Source organism: Heteronotia binoei, chromosome 1, assembly GCF_032191835.1.
Source record: "Heteronotia binoei isolate CCM8104 ecotype False Entrance Well chromosome 1, APGP_CSIRO_Hbin_v1, whole genome shotgun sequence".
Taxonomy (NCBI): Eukaryota; Metazoa; Chordata; class Lepidosauria; order Squamata; family Gekkonidae; genus Heteronotia; species Heteronotia binoei.
In genome coordinates, this window is record NC_083223.1 from 9,249,462 (window position 1) to 9,272,045 (window position 22,584).

The following is a 22,584-nucleotide window of genomic DNA, read 5'->3' on the forward strand; positions in this document are numbered from 1 at the left end:
TTTAAGACGGCATGGATGGTTTGAACGCATATGGCGTAATTATCAGGGCAGCTTTTTGCCCGAAGATGTCAACTGTATCGGCCCCAATTGAAGGAGCAGTCATTGCTGGGAAACCAGTTAGATGGTATAATAGGATGAGGATGTCCGCTTGCCTCACCATAGACCTGGCGGAACAGCTCCATCTTACAGGCCTTCCGAAATGGGAACAAATCCGGGAGGGCCCGAATCTCTATAGGGAGCTGATTCCACCAAGTTGGGCCCAGGGCCGAAAAAGCCCTGGGCTGGTTGGGCCGGGCCATCTGTGTACCTATTTAAAATGAGGTAACAGAAATATAAACTTTATAAAGGACACAGACACTATTGAAGATTTTTTTAAAAAAACAAAACATGCTTAAAACATTAGTACTTGATCTTAAAAGTGCTTTTTTTGTATTTCTCCCATGGGATCCAGGGATCTGGGCAAAGGAAGCTCTGGCTTTTTCCTTCCTTCCCCAGGGGACCAGGAGGGCGAGAAGCCTCAGCCAATAGAAGGAAGACAGGCTTGGCTTAGTAGCTCTGCTGTGAGCTTGAGAGAACCTGTCAAAGTAGGTTCTGCCTCCCCCCCCTTCCTCTCAAGACCAGGAGGGGGAGGAGCCTCAGCCAATGGAGAAAATAGAGGTTCTGCTCTGTAGCTCCTGTGCGACTAAACAAGCCTTGCAAAGCAAACTGTGATGCAGAAGGAAGCAAGAGAGAGGGAGAAGAAAGGAGATGACAGCTAGTTGCTCAGGGGCCTGATAAGAGCCCTGCAGGGGGCCTGATACAGCCCCTGGGTCGCATGTTTGACACCCCTGAAATCGTAAACAGCTTACAGGAAATATTAAAACATTAAAATGATATAAGACATATTCAGGTTTGGCTCACCAGAGGTCGACATGACTTCCAGGTGCACACACATACAAAAATACAAAACAAAAACAAAAAACAAAACCCCACCCAAATCCTGTGATTAATAGTAATAGCAGGAGATCTCCAGGTACTACCTGGAGGTTGGCAACAGTAGGAGTGGTGTCCGGGGGGGTTCTAATACCTTAGTGCGCAGTGCTCCAAAGCAGCCATTTTCCAACTGACCTCTGTAATCTGGAGAGCAGTTGTTATGTTAGGAGATCTCCAGGCCCCACCTGGAGGTTAGCAACCCAATCAGGGCTTTTTTTGTAGCAGGAACTCCTTTGCCTTTTAGGCCACACCTCCCTGATGTAGCCAATCCTCCTGGAGCTTACAGTAGGCCCTGTACGAAGAGCCCTGTAAGCTCTGGGAGGATTGGCTACATCAGGGGTGTGTGGCCCAGGGATGGAATTCTAGCAGAAGCTGCTTTGCATATTAGGCCACGCCCCCCTGATGCAGCCAATCCTCCTGGAGCTTACAGCAGGCCCTGTACTAAGAGCCCTGTAAGCTCCTGGAGGATTGGCTACATCAGGGGTGTGTGGCCCAGGGATGGAATTCTAGCAGAAGCTCCTTTGCATATTAGGCCACGCCCCCCCTGATGCAGCCAATCCTCCTGGAGCTTAGAGTAGGCCCTGTAAGAGGAGCCCTGTAAGCTCTGGGAGGATTGGCTACATCAGGGGTGTGTGGCCCAGGGATGGAATTCTAGCAGAAGCTCCTTTGCATATTAGGCCACGCCCCCCTGATGCAGCCAATCCTCCTGGAGCTTACAGTAGGCCCTGTAAGAGGAGCCCTGTAAGCTCTGGGAGGATTGGCTACATCAGGGGTGTGTGGCCCAGGGATGGAATTCTAGCAGGAGCTCCTTTGCATCTGCGGTCGGTGGAAGGCCTATAAATAGAAAGTGAAGTATTGCAACGCCACGCCTAGCAGCTTCCTTGCTTCCAGCCTAGCACGCCAGCAAGCAAAGCAGCGGAAATGGAGCTGCCGCAAATCGGGTTGCCAATCTCCAGGAAACAGATGGAGATCGCCTGCTACGACAAGCGGACGGCGTGGTAGGGTTGCCAATCCCCAGGTGGAACAGGGGGATCGACAGCCGAAAGCTTCCATGAAAACCAGCCTCCTAACAAAAACAAAACTGACACATTGTATAAACAATAAATACAGTATATTCTCAAACAGACCACTCCATCCGTCCTTAATGCAAAGCAAGGAACGTGTTTCAGCAAATTAATGCCAAAGAACATCAAGGAAATCCAGGTGAAGTAAAAGGTGGTGTCAAACTGTCCAGTATTTCTTGATATGTGCAGCCAGCAGTCCATATGGCAACAGTTTCACATTTAGATAAGATAAGATTTTTATTTATATCCTGCTTTCTCAAGCTGCATAATAAAATTTTAACAATGAGTATAAGATTGCAACAATTAATGCAACATTTCAAAAAATTCGACCCGTGTACATACAAGCAAAATAAAGTTGGCATTTAAATACCTTCTCACAAATAGTTCCTTCCACTGGGTAAGAACGCCAGCCATCTTTCAACAATGCATAACACTTCAATCGTGATACAGACGAAACCTCACATTCACTTAATATATACACTTTTGTTTGTTGTTCAGTTGCACAGTCAATTCCGACTCTTTGCGACCTCATGGACAAAATCACGCCAGGTCCTCCTGTCTTCCACCATCCTCCGAAGTCTGCTCAAATTCGTGTTTGTTACAGCCGTAGCACTGTCCAGCCATCTCATCTTTTGCCGTCCCCTTCTTCTTTTGCCTTCTGTCTTTCCCAGCATCAGGATCTTCTCCGGAGAAAGCTCCCTTCTCGTTTGGGGGCCAAAGTATTTGAGCTTCAGCTTCAGCATCTGACCTTCCAGGGAAGAGTCTGGGTTGATTCCCCTTAGGACTGACTGATTGGATCTTCTTGCAGTCCAATACACAGGCGTTCCTTAAAGATACCAGGCGTGCCTTAAAGATACCAGGTGGAGGCAGGGGATCCCCCATTTTTTAGGCCCTCCCTCCCGCTTCAGGGTCATCAGAAAGCCGAGGAGGGGGGTGGAAATGTCTGCTGGGCACTCCATTATTCCCTATAGAGACCGATTCACAGAAGGAATAATGGAGAATTGATTGGTGGATATCTGGAGCTCTTGGAGGGGGGCTGTTTCTTAAGGTAGCAGCACCAAATTTGCAGCATAGCATCAAAAGACCCTCCAGGTTTCAAAATGATTGGACTGCAGGGTTCAATTTTATGAGCCCCAAAAGAAGGTGCCCCTATCCATTATTTCCAGTGGAGGGAAGGCATTTAAAAGGTGCATGGTCCCTTTCAATGGGATGGCCAGAACTCCCTTTGGAGTTCAATGATGCTTGTCACAACCTTGCTCCTGGCTCCACCCCCAATGTCTCCTGGCTCCACCCCCAAAGTCCCCAGATATTTCTTGAATTGGACTTGGGAACCCTACTCCGTGGTCATGGATCCAGAAGAGTTAGCCCTCTTAGTCCACTGCTCCAAAGCAAGAAAGAGCCCAGTAGCACCTTTGAGACTCACCGATTTTATTGTAGCGTAAGCTTCCGAGAAACACAGCTCTCTCTGTTGAATGCATTCTTCCATGCATTTGATGAAGAGAGCTGTGTTTCTCAAAAGCTTGCGTTGCAATAAAAATTTTCAGTCGTAAAGGACTCTTTCCTATTTGCAGCTGGACTCTGTATGATAGATAACAGCTCACCTGGAGAGAATGGCTGCTTGGAACATGCGAACATCAGAAGAGCCCTGCTGGATCAGACCAGTGGCTGAGGCCTTCATAAGAACTTCTGAAGAGCCCTGCTGGATCAGACCAGTGGTCCATCCAGTCCAGCCTCCTGTCTCATACAGTGGCCAATCAGCTCCTCTGGAGGGCCAAAAACAGGGCATAGAGGCCGAGGCCTTCTTAAGAACATCAGAAGAGCCCTGCTGGATCAGACCAGTGAGGGTCCATCTAGTCCAGCCTCCTGTCTCACACAGTAGTCAACCAGTTCCTCTGGAGGGCCGACAGCAGGGCAGAGAGGCCGAGGCCTTCATAAGAACATCAGAAGAGCCCTGCTGGATCAGGCCAGTGAGGGTCCATCTAGTCCAGCATCCTGTCTCACACAGTGGCCAACCAGTTCCTCTGGAGGGCCAACGACAGGGCAGAGAGGCTGAGGCCTTCATAAGAACATCAGAAGAGCCCTGCTGGATCAGACCAGTGAGGGTCCATCTAGTCCACATCCTGTCTCACACAGGGGCCAATCAGCTCCTCTGAAAGGCCAACAACAGGGCAGAGAGGCTAAAACCTGATGTTGTCACCTGGAACTGGGGTTCAGAGATTGATTGTCTCAGAACATGGAGGTTCCCTTTAGTCACTGATAGACTTCCTGTCAGAGTTTAGGAAGTTCTTTGTGTAGAGCAGACTGATCAGCCCAGCCCCAGCTATAGTTCTAGTGAAGACAAACTCAACAACAGCCAGTTCAAACAGTATATTTGGGTTCAGGCAATAAGCATTAGTCAAAGTCAGTCCAATGGTCAGGTCACTCACATTCAGTCCAGCCAGTATAGAGGTACAATATCACAGTCCAGAAGAATAGTCGTTTACCAGTCCATAAATTCAATACAGTCCATCAATCCAACAGAATAACAAGCCACTCTCCACGTCTCTCCTCCAATATTCACCCACAAGAGTTAGAAGTGTGGCCACTGTTGTTATACTTCCATTAGCCAATCCCATTGCCCAATTAGCTAATGAGCAGCACATGTTGCTCACATGCTTCTAGTTTAGCTGTATAGTGGGAGTTACATAATCTTACCACAGTATTATGAACCCTTAAAGTGACATATACTGTCACTTCCCCTCTCTGAATCTGTCTAATCACCTTTTAAAGTTTGTTGTTGAGAGCTCTAGCAGGGAAATTTAATGGTGCATTTTTCAAAACTGACACACCAGGCTCAAATTATAAATGGTGATGAGAAATCAAATAATGGCAGTGACCTAAGAGAGAGCCAGTTTGGTGTAGTGCTTAAGTGGGCAGCCTCTTATCTGGGAGAACCGGGTTTGATTCCCCGCTCCTTCACTTGCACCTGCTGGAATGGCCTTGGGTCAGCCTTAGCTCTTGCAAAGCTGTCCTTGAAAGGGCAGCTTCTTTCAGAGCTCTCTCAGCCCCACCCACCTGACAGGGTGTCTGTTGCGGAGGAGGGAGAAGCTAGAGAAGATTGTGACCGCTCTGAGACGCTGAGATTCAGAATATAGGGCGGGATATAAATCCAGTTTTTTCTTCGAACACCAATTAAACCATGAACTCAATAAAAATAAATAGCAGTTGCTAATATATTATCCACCCTAACAGAAAGCCTTAAAAAGCAACAGTACAGAAGATCTCAACACCCCCTCCCCCCAAAAAAATCCAAAAATAAAACAGTATCAAGGCAGCAAATGGCCTCCAAATAAAACCTGGGATAAAAAGGGTTAATGGGGGGAGGGATTAAGAAGAAGACTGCAGATTTATACCCTGCCCTTCTCTCTGAATCAGAGTCTCAAAGCTGTATACAATCTCCTATATCTTCTCCCCCCACAACAGACACCCTATGAGGTGGGTGGGGTTGAGAGGACTCTCACAGCAGCTGCCCTTTCAAGGACAACTCCTGCAAGAGCTATGGCTAACCCAAGGCCATTCCAGCAGCTGTAAGTGGAGGAGTAGAGAATCAAACCCGATTCTCCCAGATAGGAGTCTGTGCACTAAACCACTACACCAAACTGTCTGTCTTTTAAGACTGTTGAGAATCATTAGATCTCCAGAAAGCTGTCCATGAAAAGGCCACCTGCATCTCCTGGGGGAGGTTATTTCAGAGCCTGGGGGGACACCACTGAGAAGGACCTGTCTCCTATGTATTTTTTACATCCACTTACACAATGCATCATCAAAGTCAGAGAAATGCGGATGGATGTTCAAGCATGGATCAGCCCAGTGACAACTTCTGTGTAGGAAAAAAATGCCTGCCATGTTAGAAAAAGATATTGGATTTATATCCCACCCTATACTCTGAATCTCAGAGTCTCAGAGCAGTCACAATCTCCTTTACCTCCCCCCCCCCCACACAACAGACACCCTGTGAGGCAGGTGGGGCTGAGAGAGCTCTCACAGCAGCTGCCCTTTCAAGGACAGAGTCTCAGAGTGGCCTACAATCGCCTTTAACTTCCTCCCACACACCAGACACCCTGTGAGGTGGATGGGGCTGGAGAGGGCTCTCACAGCAGCTGCCCTTTCAAGGACAGAGTCTCAGAGGGGCTCATAACCTCCTTTACTTTCCTCCCCCACAACAAACACCCTGTGAGGTGGATGGGGCTGGAGAGGGCTCTAACAGCAGCTGCCCTTTCAAGGACAGAGTCTCAGAGTGGCCTACAATCTCCTTTACCTTCCTCCCACACACCAGACACCCTGTGAGGTGGATGGGGCTGGAGAGGGCTCTCACAGCAGCTGCCCTTTCAAGGACAGAGTCTCAGAGGGGCTCATAACTTCCTTTACCTTCCTCCCCCACAACAGACACCCTGTGAGGTAGGTGGGGCTGAGAGAGCTCTCACAGCAGCTGCCCTTTCAAGGACAGAGTCTCAGAGGGGCTCATAACCTCCTTTACCTTCCTCCCCCACAACAGACACCCTGTGAGGTGGATGGGGCTGGAGAGGGCTCTAACAGCAGCTGCCCTTTCAAGGACAGAGTCTCAGAGGGGCTCACAATCTCCTTTACCTCCCCCCCACACACAACAGACAGCCTGTGAGGTAGGTGGGGCTGAGAGAGCTCTCACAGCAGCTGCCCTTTCAAGGACAACTCTTGCAAGAGCTATGGCTGTCCCAAGGCCACTCCAGCAGGTGCAAGTGGAGGAGTGGGGAATCAAACCTGGGTTCTCCCAGATAAGAGTCCGCTCATTTAATCACTACACCAAACTGGCTGTTATTGGGTTTCTCACAAAAGTGTAGAGTTGTGATCTTTGAGTTGGGAAATACCTGGAGATTTGGGGGGAGGGGGTAGAACTTGGGGAAGGGGAAGATTTGGGGAGGGCAAGCACTTCAGCAGGCTGAAGGGATGGTGGCTCAGTGGTAGAGCACCTGCTTGGTAAGCAGAAGGTCCCAGGTTCAATCCCCAAATCTTGAGTTGGCATCTCCAACTCAAAAGGGTCCAGGCAAGTAGGTGTGAATAACCTCAGTCTGAGACCCTGGAGAGCTGCTGCCAGTCTGAGTAGACAATACTGACTTTGATGGACCAAGGGGGTCTGATTCAGTATAAGGCAGCTTCATATGTCCATATGGTGCAATGCCAAAGAGTCCACCCTCCAAAGCATCCATTTTGTCTAGGAGAACTGACCTTGGATGTAATTGTGGGAGGTCTCCAGGCCCCACCTGGAGATTGGGAATCCTATAAAAGTGGTTCTAGTGGGCCGCAGATCTAACATCCGGAGATCTCTTGGATCTTTTGCGGCAGAAAATAACAGACTGCCCTTCTTACATTATGAAAAACACATGCTTTCCCACATAGAGCATGAATCAGCCCTGAAGCTATGTGGCATCGCTGGAGAGAATTTTGTCTGAGTTCTTGCTGGCTTCTTCGTCGTCATCCTTTTTCTCCCACAAACAACAGATGGAGCCAGAGAATTTCACTCCGGGGAATCGGACTTCCCACAGCGTTTGTACGTTTTGTCAGCGCAAAGAGCTCAGGGAAAGCTAGTTCCCTTTGGTTCCCTTCGAGGCCAAAGCGGCACACCAGGACAGAAAAGCCGTGAGGTAATTTTTTATTTTTTTAATAATACATTAAAATATTTATACGCTTCTTTCTCTAGTAAGTCAATTCCAAGATCCGAAACATCCAAAGTACAATTTACGTATTTATTTAGTTCCATTTATATCCCGCCCTCCCCGACGAAGCGGGGATAAAAAAAACGAAATACCCAAAGCACAATAAAATACAAGCAAGCCCCCATTTAATTCCCTCCTCCCAAAAAACGCTGGCAGGGAAACCCTGTTAAAAGCCCTCACAGGTGAAACCGCCTTGTTGCACCTTCTAGAAACTTCTAAAGGTAGCAAACCCCTTCATCCTCTCACTGAGCGCGAGGCTGGCCCTATCAGTAGGCAAACTAGCCAACTGTCTAGGGCAAAGGCCTTCTGGGGGCACCAAATTGGGTGCCCCCACCCACCCACATGAGTCAGAGTCGGCCCTGATCAGCTTCTGAGATCAAACAAGATCAGGGCTGTGCGGGTTAGGGAACAATTTCTTTCTTTCTTTTTTTTTTCCCCCCCCGCAAAAAATGAAGTTTATTGTAAAACACATAAAAAAAAAAACATACAGCACCACATAAACCTAACAAGACATATAACAACACAATCCCAGTGACGAACATACAATGACCCCCATCATTCCACCCACATAGATAAGGAGTTAAACAGGTTATATCAAATAACAATATCAATGTCTTACCATCATACCAATACTTTCAGCCCAAAGATACAATGGTTCCCAAGATTTCATACATTCTTCCCAGTTACCATCTCTTAATCTTACTGTCAAAATGTCCATTTCGGCAATATCTAATACCTTAACTAAAAATTCTTCCTTATCCGGAATTTGAGGAAGCTTCCAGTACTTCGCATAAAGTATTCTTGCTGCAGTTATCATATGCAACAATAGCTTTTTTTCCCCCCAGGGCAGGTTTTCTTTACAAATACTCAAAAGATAGAGTTCTGGAACATGCTTAATCCTTTTCTTACGAAAAACCTTATGAATCCATATATTTACATAAGTCCAAAATTTTTTGGCGAGTTCACAACTCCACCAGATATGATAAAGTGTCCCCTTAATTTTTTTACATTTCCAGCATTTGTTGTTGTACATTGGGTTTATTTTAGCTAATCTTTCTGGGGTAATGTACCACCTGTACATCATTTTATATAAATTCTCTTTTAGAACTATTGCTTTAGTCAACCCGATATTATTTTTCCAAATTTTTTCCCACTCCGTTAACTCAATCGTGTAGCCAAAGTCCTGCAACCACCTTACCCAACTTTCTTTAACTACTTCCTTCTGCATCTCATATTTTAAAAGCCACTCGTAAATTTTAGAAATAAGCTTCTGAGGTTCGTAAATTATATTATCAAATTCATTTATCTCTGAGTCTTTCGAGAACCCCCGACCTTTATCTTCCTGGAACATCGATTTAACCTGACACCTCACCCACCAATCCGAAACTATGTTTTCATCGAGTATTAAGTTATTATCTCTATCTAGTAATGTAGCATAGTTATACGACTTTCCCCAATCATAAATATTCGGGTGTGTAACCGCTTCCACTGGGGATAGCCAGAATGGGGTATATAAATACACTCTCTTTTTAATTTCGATCCAAACCTTATAAATTGCCTTACGTATTTCATGTCTTAAAAAGTCACTATTTCTCTGCGGTGGATGGTACCAGATATATGAGTGCCAGCCCTTAATTAATCCAGCACCTTCCAAAACTAACAGTCTTTTATTATCCAGCAAAAGCCATTCTCTAGCCCAGGCTAGACACGCTGCCTTATAATATAATGTCCAATCCGGTAAGGCCATTCCTCCTCTTAATTTAGCTTCCTGCAGGACTTTTAGCTTAATCCTTGGCCTTTTACTTTGCCAAATGAAGGCCAGCACTTTTCTATTAAGTTTTTGTAAAAACGGCTTAGGTAGTTCGATTGGGATCATTTGGAATAAAAATAAAATTCTAGGGAGAATGTTCATCTTAACCGTTGCTATCCTTCCTAAAAGAGAGATTTGCAAATCTTTCCACTTTTCCAAGTCTAATTCAATTTCATTCAGGATCTTCTCATAATTGTCTCTATAAAGGGATTTCACATCATTTGTTAAAAATATACCCAAGTATTTAATTCTCTTTTCATGTTTAAATCCTGTTTTGGTCTCTAGTTGCATTATCTGTTCTTTACTCATATTTTTTGTTAAAAATTTTGTTTTTTCTCTATTAACTTTGAATCCAGAGACCTCTCCGAATTGTTGTAGCCTTATTAACAATTTATCAATAGCAGGAATGGGGTCCTCTAGAATAAACAGTAAATCGTCCGCAAAAGCCTGGATTTTAAATTCTTGTTCTTTTATTTTCAGGCCCCTAATTTCTTCATCCTCTCTTATCTTTTTAATTAAAAGCTCTATTGTCATTACAAAGAGAAGGGGCGACAAAGGACAACCCTGCCTCGTCCCCTGTTCTATCTCAACCGCTTCTGATATATTCCCATTTATATTTATTTTCGCTGTTTGTTTAGAATATATCGCTTCTATACATCTTTTAAAATTCTTGTTACAGCCTATCGCTTCCAGTACTTTACCCAGGAAATTCCAATTAACGTTATCGAACGCTTTTTCTGCGTCGAGGGAAATACCTGCAAATTGCTTTCCTGGGTGTTCTTTATAGTATTCTATAATATTTAAAAAGTATCTTAAATTCCGCTGCATCCTTCTCCCAGGAATAAATCCAGTTTGGTCCTCGTGCACAATACTTGTAACAATTTTCTTAAATCTCTCTGTCAGTATCGTCGCAAAGATTTTGTAATCTGCGTTCAGGAGGGAGATAGGTCTATAATTTTTTATATCTGTTGGGTCCGTCCCTTGTTTATAGATTAAAGAGATTAATGCTTCCCTCCAAGACACTGGGATTATGGCCGATTGTTGTATTGCCTCTACGACTCTCTTGTATGGAATTAAAAGCAAATCTTCAAAAGTTCTATACACTTCAACCGGTAGGCCATCCAGCCCCGGTGTCTTATTGGATTTCTGTTTTTTAATTGCCTCGATTACTTCATGAATCGAGATAGGGCTCTCCAAAATTTCTTGTTGTTCTTTGGATAATTGCTTGATATTGGCGCTTTTAATATATTCCTCTTGTTGCTGTTCAGAGATTTCTTGCTTTCTATAAAGATTTCGATAAAAACTTTGAACAATTTGCCTCATTTGATTTTCTTGTGTAACTTCTAAACCTGCTTTATTTTTTAACGAGCTTATAATTCTTTTGTCTCTCTCTTTCTTAAGCTTGTACGCTAACCATCTACTTGTTTTGTTGGCATTTTCGAAGTAATTTTGCTTGGCCCATTTGAGTTTCTTTTCTAATTCTTCTGTCAACCATAAATTAATTTGATGTTGCGTAGCTTGTATTTTAGCTTTTATCTCTTTAGTGTTTCTAGTCTTTTGTTGTTTTTCATGTCCCTTCATCTCGTCTACCAAATCATTATATAATTTCATTCGCTCTCTATTTCTTTTAGCTGTGTAGCTGATGGCTAACCCTCTAAAAAAAGCTTTGAAGGTGTCCCAAATATTTTGTATACTTGTATCCTTCTCTAAATTGCATTGAAAAAATTCCTTTATTTCTTTTTTCGTTCGTTCCAAGAACTTGGTTTCTTTTAATATCTGGAGATTTAGAGTCCATCGGCTATTTCTTGAAGGGTGTTGCAAAATCACCTGCACTGGGTTGTGGTCCGCAAATGTTTTAGGTAAAATATTAGCTTGGTTAATTAGGGGGACCAAACCTGTTGACGTCCAACACATATCGATTCTGGACCAGCACCCATATGGATGAGAGTAAAATGTAAACTCTTCTGCTTGGGAGTTTTTAACTCTCCAAATATCAACCAAACTTAACTCTTCTGCCATTCTAAAAAAGGTCTTAGGTAAGGCGCTACGTAGTGAAAGTTTCTTATGTTTGTCAAATTTTTTATCTTTTTTGACATCAAATACTGCGTTATAGTCTCCTATAATACAGCAGTCTTGTACTTGCAGTTCCACTAACTTGCCATGAAGCTCTTTATAAAATTTTTTTTGCTTATCATTAGGGGCATATATGTTCACAACGAAAATTTTCCTTTTATTAATTGTGGCCTCAATTATTAAAATCCTTCCCAATTCATCTTTGTATATCAATCTAGATTCTATATTTTGCTTGACATATATAGCCACCCCTCTTTTTTTTCCGACATCGCTTGAGTAATATAACTGTCCCAATTTTTTATTCTGCAAAAATTTGATATCATCCTTTTTTATATGTGTCTCTTGTAGACAAACTAATTGGGCCTTGGTTTTTTGAAGCTGCAAAAAGATCTTTCTTCTTTTTTTGGGTTCATTTAACCCATTTACGTTTACAGATATAATCTGTAATCCCTTCTTGTCTGTCATCCTAGTAACGCCTTACTACCTGATATATGCCCCTGGTCTCTCTTTGTGTGCTGTCTTGTTTTAATTCTTTCTCTTTTAAATTTCTGATTATCCTCTTCCTGCTTCCCAAACGGGTCTGTATCTTCTTCCTGTTCCTCTTCTACATCAGATCTTTGACCACTTAGATCAATAAGACTATTCCAAAAATCCTCCATTTGTGTCAAATTTGTAATATTTTGTCTTTTATTTTGATAGATAAAAAAAATACCCTCTGGGGTCAGCCACCTAAATTGTATTGACTGCTTTACTAACCAGTTCGTTAGCTTTTTGTATTCAAATCTTCTCTGTCGGATTGACCACGGAACATCTTTTAAAACTTTAATAGTAACACCTTGCCAGATCAATCCGTCCTCTCTTGTCTTCCGTTGTATTTTTTCACACGTCACCACTCGGGAAAACCTGATCAATACTTCTCTTGGCAAGTTATGTCTTTTTGTGTACGCTGTAGAAACCCTTTTGATCCAATCAACCTCTCTCAAATCTTCCAGTAATGGATCCGTCCCTTCTACATTAAGAATTTCCAAAAATTTTTGTTCCAAGTTCTCCCCCCTCTCTTCCGGAACATTCTGTAGCCGAAGTATGTATGCAGCCTTTTCTAACTCTAATCTGACGACTCTGTCCTCCAATTCTGTCAAGTCTGACTTATTTTCCCTTACCGTCTCAGCTGTAATTTTACTTTGGTCTTCCAGATTTCCCATTTTGGCCGCTAAACTATGCAGCTGTTGGGTGTTTGCTAGAAGCTGCTTTTGAAAGTCATCCACTTTTTCATTGGTCTTTTTAATTTCTCCCAAAAGATCAGTTTTCATTTCCGCCAAGGCCTCTTGGTTTTGTTTAAAACCTGCCATCATCAAGGCCTGCAGTTTCTCTATAGGGTCTTGATTCTCTACTAATGGTATAGGTTTAGGGCCTCCTGGAGATGTACCTTGACCCAGTTTCTTAACTTTCGCCTCCAACTGTCTCTCTTTCTTCTCCTTATCTCCCATTTTTTAAATAGTTCTCATTCACAAGTCAATACAAATTAAATAATATCCAACTGCCTAGTCTTTTTTAGCTCAGACTGGTGTCTGACCCTACTTGCTACTAATACCAAGTCTCCCTCTACAACCAAAGCTTCAATAAGGTTCGTTTTCTGTGCAGTATGGCACTCATAAGGATTTTAAGAGATCAGCAAAAGCAATGTCAACAATGTCAACCATTCATTTTCTAGCATCAAGGTAATCCATAGTTCAATAAATCAATATGTCAATAATTCATTGTTCTCAACACAAACGATTAAACAATTAAATTAAACAATTAAATTTAAATTCATTTACAACTATGTCCGTTTTCCTCTCCTTCTTTCTTCTTCTTTCCCTTCTTCTTATTCTGTGTTTTCCCTCCTATTATTTCAGTTAGCAAACATCTCAGTTCAATTCTAATCAAATCAATTCTCTCCCTTTTCCAATGAGACCCAGACCGCTATACCAAATCCTCCTTCTTTCTACTTTCCCCTGCTATTAATTCAAAGAACTCATTCCAAAAAATACTAGAAGAACCCGAGTCTTTAATCTTTTACGTCCGTCACTCGTTCCTGCCGTTCTTAACTTACAGTGTTGGTTCTCCGCCGTTCCTCGTCGTCTTGGTTCTTACAATGTCTGATAAGCCTCGGCAAACTATTCGGCAGTCCTTCAATATTATGCAAAGCACATCTTCTGGAAACTTAATCCTCGCTCTTTCCAGCTTCCCCGTCGCCTCAACCCCTTGTTACGAATCAATCCACCTCAGGCGGGCCTCGGATCCTCCGATGCCTCGGACTCGACTCCTCTCGCTCCACCGACCGCCTCACCCGCTGCAACCGCTAGCAACTCTCACCCACGCGACCGGGCTCAAACACAGCCACTCCTCCAGACCGCTACTGCCGCCGCCGCAACTCCTCCTTCACCCGCAACAAAAGTTGCCAGCTCGTCCTCTCTCCGTTGCTCAGGTAGAAATTTTTATATTTCCTTCTATCCACGCTTAACTCTTTGATGTCTTTAATTTGGGATAGTCTATTGGGTCGCTTCTGCCCCGTCAACTCCTACTCCGGTGGCCTGGTTAAAACGCCGAAGCGTCGGAAAGCCCCAGGCGGGGGAAAGATAGGGGAAGAAGGGAAGCCTCCGCTGCCCCACTAAACCCCTGCCCGCTCCCCCAAGCTTCGAAGCGTCGTACTGACGTTTCTTAAGAGGCTTCCACTAACGGGGAGCCTCTCTGGAGCCCTCAAAGTCGCAGCGCACGCCGGAGCTCGGCAAATGCCCTGTGTCTCACCACGCCATCTTACCGGAAACTCCTAGGGAACAATTTCAAGTTCTGTGCTTTTCATTTTCATTTCTGTTTTTGAAAATTGGTTATCACTGCTGGGCGTGGGGATTGCCTTGCCTAGGGTGCCAGATAGTTTAGGGCCAGTGGCTTGGAGAATGCGTTTAAAGTTAAAGTTGCTTTCTTTCCACCTCTCCTTACCCGCCATTTATTTTCCTTCCTTCCATCTTGCGCCACTTGCTTAATATAAGAGTCACATAGAATAAACATCAGAGGATTGAGAGCCAACAGACATGAACAATCAGGTGTCTGAGAGCCAAAGGAAGGAAGGAAGGAAGGAAGGAAGGAAGGAAGGAAGGAAGGAAGGAAGGAAGGAAGGAAGGAAGGAAGGAAGGAAGGAAGGAAAATAGATGGTGAGAAGGGAGGGAGAGGTTGAAAGAAAGCAACTTTAATTTTAAATGCATTCTCCAAGCTGCTGGCTGGCTTGGCTTGGAGAAGTGATTTAACGAGATAAATACTTTATCCAAGTTGGCTGGTGGGGACTTTGAGAGCCACACAAAATGTGTGAAAGAGCCATATGTGGCTTCTGAGCCACAGTTTGGCCACCCCTGACCTTGTGGCTTTCAAACCTCTGACATTCACGTCTTACAGCTCTCAAACATCTAACGTTTTATTCCATGTGGCTCTTACGTTAAGCAAGTCTGGCCACCCTGGACTAAAGCATCAGGCAATGAGATAATTCCTCAAGGACTTTTTAAGCTTCCTGCACTGCGACCTGTTAGAAAGGTGTTTCTTTTAGCCTTGTGCCACTGACCACTCAGACACAATTGCTACAGATGTCGGTATATGGGATTAATGGTATTCGGGGGACCGTGGCCAAAATAAAGATCCGAAGCCACTGCCTCCCCTCCCCCGCCCCAACTGTCCAACCCATTGAGCAGCTGTTTACTCCTGCGCAAAACCAAGCGTGAAACGCAAGCCCATTCATGCCGCAGCCGGCCTTGGGATATCTTCTTTGTCCATGGACCCATGGGGCTCTGAGCAAGAATGGAAGCAGCTGCTGCCCTGTACAGACACACACACATACACAAATGCACATTCCCCCCTCCCAGTTTACATGGTGGAAAACTGGATTCAGAACTGGGGTGGTGAGGCAGAAAACTGTTTTGGAGCTGGCGTGAGGCAAGGCCAAATGATCCCTTCTCTGTTCACCCTGTCTATTTAGAAAGGCTTTTTGAAGGTGGTGGATTCTCCATGCTAAAAAAATAAATAAATCCAATTCTGGGAGGAGGAGCAAGAGTGGGAGAGCTTCTAGTGTCCTGGTCCCATTAGTGGACCTCCTGATGGCCCCTGGGTTTTGGCCACTGTGTGACACAAGAGTGCTGGACTGGATGGACCATTGGCCTGATCCAACATGGCTCCTCTTATGTTCTTACATCTGGGGCAGTGATGCTCTGTATTCTTGGTGCTTGAGGGGGGCACAGAGGGAAGGCTTCTACTGTTCTGTCCCCACTGATAGGCCTCCTGATCGCACCTGGCTTTTTTGGTCACTGTGTGACACAGAGTGTTGGACTGGATGGGCCATTGGCCTGACCCAACATGGCTTCTCTTATGTTCTTATGTGACACAGAGTGTTGGACTGGATGGGCCATTGGCCTGATCCAACATGGCTTCTCTTATGTTCTTATGTGATCCAGAGTGTTGGACTGGATGGGCCATTGGCCTGATCCAACATGGCTTCTCTTATGTTCTTATGTGATCCAGAGTGTTGGACTGGATGGGCCATTGGCCTGATCCAATATGGCTTCTCTTATGTTCTTATGTGACACAGTGTTGGACTGGATGGGCCATTGGCCTGACCCAACATGGCTTCTCTTATGTCCTTATGTGACACAGAGTGTTGGACTGGATGGGCCATTGGCCTGATCCAACATGGCTTCTCTTATGTCCTTATGTGACACAGAGTGTTGGACTGGATGGGCCATTGGCCTGATCCAACATGGCTTCTCTTATGTTCTTATGTGATCCAGAGTGTTGGACTGGATGGGCCATTGGCCTGACCCAACATGGCTTCTCTTATGTCCTTATGTGACACAGAGTGTTGGACTGGATGGGCCATTGGCCTGACCCAACATGGCTTCTCTTATGTCCTTATGTGACACAGAGTGTTGGACTGAATGGACCATTGGCCTGATCCAACATGCCTCCTCTTATGTTCTTACATCTGGAGCAGTGATGCTCTGTATTCTTGGTGCTTGGGGGGGCACAGAGGGAGGGCTTCTAGTATCCTGGCCCCACTGATAGGCCTCTTGATGGCACCTGGCTTTTTTGGCCACTGTGTGACACAGAGTGTTGGACTGGATGGGTCATTGGCCTGACCCAACATGGCTTCTCTTATGTTCTTATGTGACACAGAGTGTTGGACTGGATGGGCCATTGGCCTGATCCAACATGGCTTCTCTTATGTTCTTATGTGACACAGAGTGTTGGACTGGATGGGCCATTGGCCTGACCCAACATGGCTTCTCTTATGTTCTTATGTGACACAAAGTGTTGGACTGGGTGGGCCATTGGCCTGACCCAACATGGCTTCTCTTATGTTCTTATGTGACACAGAGTGTTGGACTGGATGGGCCACTGGCCTGATCCAACATGGCTTCTCTTATGTTCTTATGTGACACAGAGTGTTGGACTGGATAGGCCATTGGCCTGATCCAACATGGCTTCTCTTATGTTCTTATGTGACACAGAGTGTTGGACTGGATGGGCCATTGGCCTGACCCAACATGGCTTCTCTTATGTTCTTATGTGACACAGAGTGTTGGACTGGATGGGCCATTGGCCTGACCCAACTTGGCTTCTCTTATGTTCTTATGTGACTCAGAGTGTTGGACTGGATGAGACATTGGCCTGACCCAACATGGCTTCTCTTATGTTTAGAGGAGAAGTAGAAGTAGAAGAAGAAGAAGACTGTAGATTTATACCCTGTCCTTCTCTCTGAATCAGATCATAATAAAGCTACTGTGAATACTGGAGCATCTCTCTTTAAGGCTCCAGCCACCGAGCCTGCTTCCGTCTTCTCTTTTTCCTCCCTTTGAACAATCGGCGTTTTGATTTTGCATTGATGGACCGGAAACGCCAGTGGTTTGTGGTGCAGGAGGCCATGCTGGTGCTCCCGTGGCCTTTCACAGAAAGGCAGAGATAATGAAAACACTTCATTACTCTGAGTGGAGATCCGAAGGCAGGCAGCTCGTCAACGATGAGTGTCCCGCTAGTGCCTCAGATACATCAGTTTCATGCAGAGCCCTGCCTTTCCCCTTCCATGGTACGGCAAAATGATAAACTGTGGGAGACCCTCGGCTTATAAGTGCCCCCCATGGCATTATCTGCACATGCAATGGCAGAGTTTCTCTTTGGCTAATAGCAGATTCCCCACCTGAGACCAGATTTGCAGTATCCTTACAGTATGGATTCTGGAGGAGTTCTGAATGCCAGCTTCCTGAATTCTGGACAATGCCTCTGTTGCAATTGGGTATTTGTGATCAGAGCTCTTCCTTCCTTCCTTCCTTCCTTCCTTCCTTCCTTCCTTCCTTCCTTCCTTCCTTCCTTCCTTCCTTCCTTCCTTCCTTCCTTCCTTCCTTCCTTCCTTCCTTCCTCTTTTTCCACTGTGCTCTTCCTGCCTGCCTTCCTTCCTTCCTGCCTTCCTTCCCTCCTCCTTTTCTACTGTTCGTTTTCTTTCTTTCTTTCTTTCTTTCTTTCTTTCTTTCTTTCTTTCTTTCTTTCCTTCTTCCTTCCCTCCTCCTTTTCCACTGTGCATTATCCTTCCTTCCTTCCTTCCTTCCTTCCTTCCTTCCTTCCTTCCTTCCATCCATCCTCTTTTTCCACTGTGCTCTTTTTTTCCTTCTTCCTTCCCTCCTCCTTTTCCACTGTGCATTATCTTTCCTTCCTTCCTTCCTTCCTTCCTTCCTTCCTTCCTTCCTTCCTTCCTTCCTTCCTTCCTTCCTTCCTTCCTTCCTTCCTTCCTTCCTTCCTTCCTTCCTTCCTTCCTTCCTTCCTTCCTTCCTTCCTTCCCTAAAACAAACAAGCAAAAATGGGGGGGAAGGATACATTCAGAACCTGATCATAACGTCTGGAGTCTGTGCGTCTCAGTGAGCTTAAAAAGACCATCTGTGGGCTCATATAATTATTCTGTGACCTTAACAATCCCCAACTCCCTTCTTGTGCAAATTACAGTTAATACGAGAAGGGAAATTTTCAGATGCGCAGATTACAAACTAAAATAGTATAGAGGACAGCTGGGAATATTTAACCTCACTTTATACAAACTCTGTGTGTGTGTGTGTGTGTGTGTGTTACAGATGCCAGCCTCCTGGTGGGACCTGGGGATCCCCTGGAATTACATCTCACCTCCAGCCTGCAGAAAACAGATGCTTTGGAGGATGGACACTGCAACACTCCCCCACTGAGGTCTCTGCCCTCCCAAGGTTCCAACCCCAAATCTCCAGGAGTTTCCCCACCCTGGAGCTGGCAACCTTATCTTCTCCTTCCCCCCCTCCCCACAGCAGCTAGGGAGACCAGGTGACCCTCGAGTGTGTGTTTCCTTGCTTCTCTTTCCCCAAGGACTAGAACAGTTGCCTCACTGTTGAACTTGAAGTTCAGGATTATTTGCGTAGGGAACGTTGGCAGGAAAAGCTTCTGGCCGTGTGCCCCTAGAAGACCGTGCAGGATCTCCGAGTACAAATTGCAGCGGTGTAACCTAACAGGAGATGTGGGGCTTGAGGTTATTCCACTGGAAAGATTGAATTCTTTGGGGAAATCGCCACGCAGCAGTCAAAGGTATTTCTGGAGCAAAGGCGAGCGGCACCGTTTTAAATCCGCAGTACGGATTTTGGAAATTAGGAGAACCGATTTGGAGTCGAGTGGGACCTTTGAAGACCAACAGAAGTTTATTCATGGAGTGAGCTCTGGCAGGGAGCACTGTCCCTTTAAATATGATGGCCAGAACTCCTTTTTGGAGTTCAGCCACGCTTGTCACAGCCTTGCTCCTGGCTCCACCCCCAAAGTCTCCTGGCTCCACCCCCAAAGTCCCCAGATATTTTTTGAGTTGGACTTGGCAACCCTAGACAGGTATGTCCGCTTGGACCTCTGTTGATAGAGGAGGAAGAGGAAATGGGATTTATACCCCACCCTTCACTCAGAGAGGCTTCCAAGAGAGCCGGTTTGGTGTATTGGTTATGTGTGAGGACTCTTATCTGGGAGAACAAGGTTTGATTCCCCACTCCTCCACTTGCACCTGCTGGAATGGCCTTGGGTCAGCCATAGCTCTGGCAGAGGTTGTCCTTGAAAGGGCAGCTGCTGGGAGAGCCCTCTCAGCCCCACCCACCTCACAGGGTTTGATTCCCCACTCCTCCACTTGCCCCTGCTGGAATGGCCTTGGGTCAGCCATAGCTCTGGCAGAGGTTGTCCTTGAAAGGGCAGCTGCTGTGAGAGCCCTCTCCAGCCCCACCCTCCTCACAGGGTTTGATTCCCCACTCCTCCACTCGTAGCTGCTGGAATGGCCTTGGGACAGCCATAGCTCTGGCAGAGGTTGTCCTTGAAAAGGCAGCTGCTGGGAGAGCCCTCTCAGCCCCACCTACCTCACAGGGTGTTTGTTGTGGGGGAGGAAGGTAAAGGAGATTGTAAGCGGCTCTGAGACTCTGATTCAGGGAGAAGGGTGAGGTATAAATCTTCAGCCTTCTTCTTCTCCTTCCTTTCCTCTCCCCACAACAGATACCCTGTGAGGCAGGTAGGGCTGAGAGAGAAGAAGAAAAGACTGCAGATTTATACCCCACCCTACTCTCTGAATCAGAGACTCAGAGCAGCTCACAATCTCCTATATCTTCTCCCCCCACAACAGACACCCTGTGAGGTGGGTGGGGCTGAGAGAGCTCTCCCAGAAGCTGCCCTTTCAAGGACAGAGTCTCAGAGCAGCTCACAATCTCCTTTATCTTCCTTCCCCACAACAGACACCCTGTGAGGTGGGTGGGGCTGAGAGGGCTCTGAGAGAACTGTGACTGACCCAAGGTCACCCAGCTGGCTACATGTGGAGGAAGAATGGGGAATCAAACCCAGTTCTCCAGATCAGAGTCCACCCCTCTTAAGCACTTAACCACACTGATTTTACTAGAAAAACCACAGATAAATAAAAGATTTCTTCCTTACTTCCCCCCCCCCAAAAAGAGCATTTTTCAAATAAACTGTTTTGTTAGAGAATTTTCCCTCCTCACCTAGGGTTGCCATCCTCCAGGTGGGGCCTGGAAATACCCGGATTTTTAACTGGTCTCTGAAGGAAATGACTACTTTAGAGTGAAAATAATAATAATAAGTTTTTATTTATACCCCGCCCTCCCCGCCAAGGCAGGCTCAGGGTGGCATGAGAACCAGTTTGGTGTACAATCATAGAGGTGGAAGGGACCTCCAGGGTCATCTAGTCCAACCCCCTGCACAATGCAGGAAACTCACAAATACCTCCCCCTAAATTCACAAGATCTTCATTGCTGTCAGATGGCCAGCTAGCCTGTGTTTAAAAACCTCCAAGGAAGGAGAGCCCACCACCTCCCGAGGAAGTCTCTTCCACTGAGGAATTGCTTTAACGGTCAGGAAGTTCTTCCTAATGTCAAGCCGGAAACTCTTCTGATTTAATTTCAACCCACTGGTTTTGGTCCTACCTTCTGGGGCCACAGAAAACAATTCCACACCATCCTTTATATGACAGCCCTTCAAGTACTTGAAGATGGTGATCATAGCAGTTAAGTGTGTGGACTCTTATCTGGGAGAACCAGGTTTGATTCCCCCCTCCTCCACTTGCAGCTGCTGAAATGGCCTTGGGTCAGCCATAGCTCTTGTAGGAGTTGTCCTTGAAAGTGCAGCTTCTGGGAGAGCTCTCTCAGCTCCACCTACCACACAGGGCGTGTGTTGTAGTTGGGGGGGGGGAAGTAAAGAAGATTGTCACCGCTCTGAGACTCTGAGATTCAGAGTATAGGGTGGGATATAAATCCAATATCTTCTTCTCTGAACCCTCCCCCAAGATCTATCCCCTCCCCCCCCAAAAAAATCCAGGAATTTCCTAACCTAGAGGTGGCAACCATATCTGCACCACGTGCAGTTAATATCCAGGGACAGGCCACTCCAACAACAAAAAGCTCCAGCCACAGCCCACAACCTTGGCATCGGGTTGAGGCCCAAAACGAAACCTTCCCGGATCAGGATTTCTTGTGCCTTGGCTTCCCAAGAAGTTCCCAGAGGGCCTGCGGTTAGCGTAAGGAGTGGGAAGAACTATTTTTAACTCAGCCCAAGACACTGCTTAATAAAACTTTTCCACCCAGAAGTCACTGAACCGGAGGCTGTTACCGAAGGGGAAAGAAACCCCTTCCACCACAAAAATACACAGCCGAGGAGGATTTTAGCCTGGGGGTGTGCTAGAACCGCAGCTCCTACCAGTAGGAAAGCCCGGCAAAAGGAAAACATCTGTCTCTCTGTCCGCTGTGGGTGGATTTCAGACATATGCTGGAGACAATCTGCAGCCTTGGACATGCAAACGCTTTCTCTTCTGTACAACTCGCACTGTGCAAGTGTGAAATGTGACCAAAAACTAAGCTCTCTCTTATGCAACTGTCTCGACTATTTCTCAAGCGAGGCCTCCATCTACAGATGTCTAAGTCTGTGGATTGGAGTCACACTGACATTGAACAGATTTTCTTGCAAACTTGGGGGAACCCCCGAGGTTTGCAGAAAAATCATATATACGTTTGTCATTTCATAGAAAAAGAGGTGCCGGAGCTCATGAGCACAACTCATTTGCATATCAGCAACCACAAGGCCTGTAAAACCGCACTCTTTCAACTTGTCTTCAACTGAAAAATAGTATAAGAGGATGCCCTGCATTGCTGAACACATTGGAACTACTGTACTAGCACCAGAATTGTTTTTTAAATTGTTTTAAATTATTTTAATTGCTATTACTTCTTGTTGTTCAGTCGCGCAGTCGAGTCCGACTCTTTGTGAACCCATGGACAAAGTCACGCCAGGCCCTCCTGTCTTCCACCATCCTCCGAAGTCTGCTCAAATTTGTGTTTGTTACATCTGTAACACTGTCCAGCCATCTCCTCTTTTGCCATCC

The 22,584-nt window shown here is 45.7% G+C and overlaps 1 protein-coding gene across 1 annotated transcript in view; it reads left to right on the forward strand.

The window, feature by feature from the left end:
* Window positions 1-1,893: 1,893 nt before the first annotated feature.
* CEP68 (centrosomal protein 68) overlaps window positions 1,894-22,584 on the forward strand; it is a 33,927-nt gene continuing 13,236 nt past the window's right edge. The window contains 2 exon segments of the mRNA XM_060257472.1: window positions 1,894-1,970; window positions 13,743-14,115. Coding sequence (XP_060113455.1) covers window positions 1,894-1,970; window positions 13,743-14,115 — 450 coding nt within the window.